The 3,446-nt window shown below is 42.4% G+C and overlaps 1 protein-coding gene across 3 annotated transcripts in view; it reads left to right on the top strand.

Annotated features, from left to right (window-relative positions):
- Window positions 1–232: 232 nt before the first annotated feature.
- The window catches only part of LOC118328500 (LIM domain and actin-binding protein 1-like), a 13,550-nt gene continuing 10,336 nt past the window's right edge, over window positions 233–3,446 (top strand). For 2 of the 3 annotated variants that reach the window (XM_035662258.1, XM_035662255.1), the window contains exons 1-2: window positions 233–308; window positions 3,266–3,405. In XM_035662258.1, coding sequence (XP_035518151.1) covers window positions 3,287–3,405 — 119 coding nt within the window. In that variant the 5' untranslated portion in view covers window positions 233–308; window positions 3,266–3,286. Of the gene's footprint in view, window positions 309–1,503; window positions 1,620–3,265; window positions 3,406–3,446 lie in introns of those variants that run through there. The other variant, XM_035662257.1, reaches the window with a different exon arrangement.

The following is a 3,446-nucleotide window of genomic DNA, read 5'->3' as shown; positions in this document are numbered from 1 at the left end:
CTGGTGAACGAGTTGCTGCTCTGTCACTCGAGCTGTTTGCTTGTGCTTTTTCTTTTGAACCATGAGGGAGTATCGCCTGTCGTTCTCAGGAATTTCGATGGGAGGTCTACTATGCAAGCGCGCACACAAACGCACCAGGTAGGGGAGTAATGCAACACTACCCAAGGTCATTGGTGTATGAAATCACGTGACCCAGCTCTTCCACCCCCATGCCACCTTTCTGTTCACTCCACCTCTGTCGCCTCCACACCGGGCGGTGACGCAGCGGCAGCAGCAGGTGTCAGGTGTCTCGGGGGAAGTTCGCACAGGTAAGACAAAACGCAAAGCAAGGACGTGGAAACGTATGTAAATGAGTATATCTAGGGCTGTTTTTAATATACCAAAAGTATGTAGTATTAACAGTCGAATGAGCCTGTGAGTGTTTTAGGTTTATACGTTTTATTTTTTTTATAATAACGCACGTGTACGTGTCTCAAGGAGCTCACTGTCTTCCGAGATAATCGATACCAAACCAGTCCAGCTGCTCAGTTTGTATTGTAGGCTCAATGTATCACTTCAGTCTGAATACAGCTTACATTTAACGAAGGTATATGAACGTATTTAACTATATTTACTGTATGTAACTATAATTTGGGCTGGGTGTTTTGTTGTCAGTCAAGTCACAGTCGTCCTCTACCAAGAGCTTAAAGTGTTACACACCTCAAATTAAAGTTCTTCATATAACATGTCTGCCTCTGATCAGCATAACTCATGTCTGTTTATTACATGGCTCCAGTGCTGTGTGTTCTGCTCAAACTCAGTTTTGTCCATATAAAAACAACAGGTTTGTTTGGTGCTTTTGTTTTTTAATAATAATTGCTTCTTAGGTAATTAATGTGAAAACTCCTCTTTACCAATGAGTCACACTGTATCTGACTGTTGTGGTTACTTGCTGTTAAGGAAAAGTTGGCTCAAAACTGGGGGTAAAGGTCAGTACCCACCTTTCACTGATAAGGAGTGATGGAGGGGAAGCTAAATGTGGGTGTTTAGATTATCCGATTTCAAAAGCTCATATATCAGATAGCCTGCAGTTGTTTCAAGGCTCTACTTGCTGTGTACCTGCTGAAATAGCGTCACCTTTGTAAAGGCTTTATTTACAGTCTGTAATACATAATACAACAAATGACATCATACCAGGATGTGTGGAGCTGTCAAAAATGAAGGCAAAAAGATTACAGTTGGAAAAACCAGTCGGCTACTATGTGATCAACTAATTATAAATGCAAATCTATTCATTATCTGTTGGACTGGCAAAGATTTTTGCACTTGTGGTATATGGGAACTTGAACGTGTTTAACTTTCAAATAATGGTTTGTACAATTTGGATTTGAATAGCTGACAGTGTTCTGCAGAGTTACAATAGTTATATTGGCTTCTTATACAAGACTGTGAGGACAATTTGGTTTCTTTACTCTCGGCTAACGCAAAAGAATGTAAAACATTACGATTGTTTTTTCCCATACAGGAAAAACATGCTGTGACCCCGCCCTGTCCTGTATTTAAATCAGCAACATTTTCTACCGTGTATTGATTTCCACATGACACCTCTGTTCAGCTCAGCTATTCTCTTAGTGCACACGGTGAGGAACACTTTTTGTTTGATTCTCGACCCCCGTCGTTTCTGCCTTTCCTGTTTTCTCCAGTTGCTCTTGCTTCCTTCAACAGTCTGAGGATATGCAAAAAAGGTGGCTTAGCGACTCTAAACTCAGTCCACCTGTATTATCCCTGCCACGGACTGGTGATCTGACCGGGGTGTGTCCCTGCCTTTCCATCCAGCAAGCCGGGAATAATAGGGTAGAACTGAGAAGTTAATGAGAGCGCCTTTTCAAATCAAATTCGTTTTTGTGCTTAAACCCAGATACCCATTCGACTGTAACTGTAAACAGCACAGCGTACAGCTAATCAGTACACACGGTAAACTGACATGCCCGTCAAAACCTGTAGTTACAGTAAACCCTCAAGCTATTCAGATGTAAGAAACCTAATTAAAGTACTTGAGCAGTGGACCCTTTATATCACCGTGTTGTGTCTAACTTGGGTTTTGTCTTTAGTTAATCTTTGCCCATCAAGAAACACAAACACTGACAGAAAATGAAATGAATTACACACAATTATATGTAATTCCATATTGTTAATATGTAATACATACAATGACATATTGTATTCATCTAAAAAGGTATGTCTGTAGGTAATGTCAGAAGTATTGTTGCGTTTGTCTGTGCTTGAGTGTTTAGAATCAGGGCTATGTTGAAATTCAGTTCAGTCCAAAGTCCTCACAGCAGTATCGTTTTGCCTCTGAGTGGTGATGTAAGAGGTGCACCTGAGTGAATAGGCCCAGACAGGGAGAGAAATGACTATGATTGAGTGTGTCAGCTGTGCGCAGTGCTGATTTAAACACATACTGTCTGAGCACTAAAAGAGGGATTCATGGCCTGACATCTCTCCAGACACAGACACCGTATCAGAGGCTCGTCATCTGTCCGTCGCACTTTATTTAAGTGTGGGGTTCGTTCCAGTGAAGTTGAGGAAAGATTGCGAGTGTTGCGCAGTGCGGTTGTGGTATACTGCTTTACTCTTATCGTACCCGTACGTCGCCCGTCGGCGAGCTATCCTCTCATAATGACAACGTGCTCACGCTCAGCTTAGCTGTTTGTTAAAAAGTGGGTTTCTATCTTGCAATCGAGTGGCACGAGACGGAGTGCAAGTTTGAACACGTCGACTTGTTTGCATGAAAAACTGTAGGAGCAAATACATATATGTGCGAGCACTCTTTGGTATGTATGTCAGGTAATGGGGGAGTGACAAGACATAAAGTGATGGAGAGCATCTTGTAAATCGGTGATCTCACACAGCAGATAGCTCCTCTACGTGCACAAACTTGGACTCTGGAACCAACACTCAGAAGAGTCGGTACTCCTCAAGCTAGATTTTTTGCCTTGTTTAGTCATGTAAAACAGGGCTGTTTTGTCTATGTAAATCTTGTCTGATTTTGTCTGATCCATGCAATACTTTCACTGTGGTGCTGTCAGTCGCCTAAAACACACAGCGTAAAGATGGTAGACTGGTGAACAAATATAGATGAAAGGATGGAGTAGAGCTTTTGATTTTCTAGCAAGAGGAAGTAAGATTTTTTTCAGGACAGTGAGACCTTGGGCAATGGCATGATTGAAGTTCATAATAGATGTAGTGACGAACATGGCTTATGGCGGTTGTGTTTGTATTTCAGGTATTCAGATAGCTGCCAGAGATGGAAAGCGGTCCATTCAGTCGACGGTCCTGGGCGACACAGTCCTTGCGTGTCACCGCGAAGGAGCTGTCCCTAAGTGGCCGAGGGAAAAACAATGCCATTGCTGAACGCTTCTCCAGGTGAGTAACACCCGGTCTTCAGTAACAATTGCTGTTAAACT

Source organism: Morone saxatilis, unplaced genomic scaffold (genome assembly GCF_004916995.1).
Source record: "Morone saxatilis isolate NCDOM2014 unplaced genomic scaffold, NCSU_SB_2.0 Contig18, whole genome shotgun sequence".
In the NCBI taxonomy this organism is placed as follows: Eukaryota; Metazoa; Chordata; class Actinopteri; family Moronidae; genus Morone; species Morone saxatilis.
This window is presented reverse-complemented; position numbering and strand designations above follow the sequence as displayed.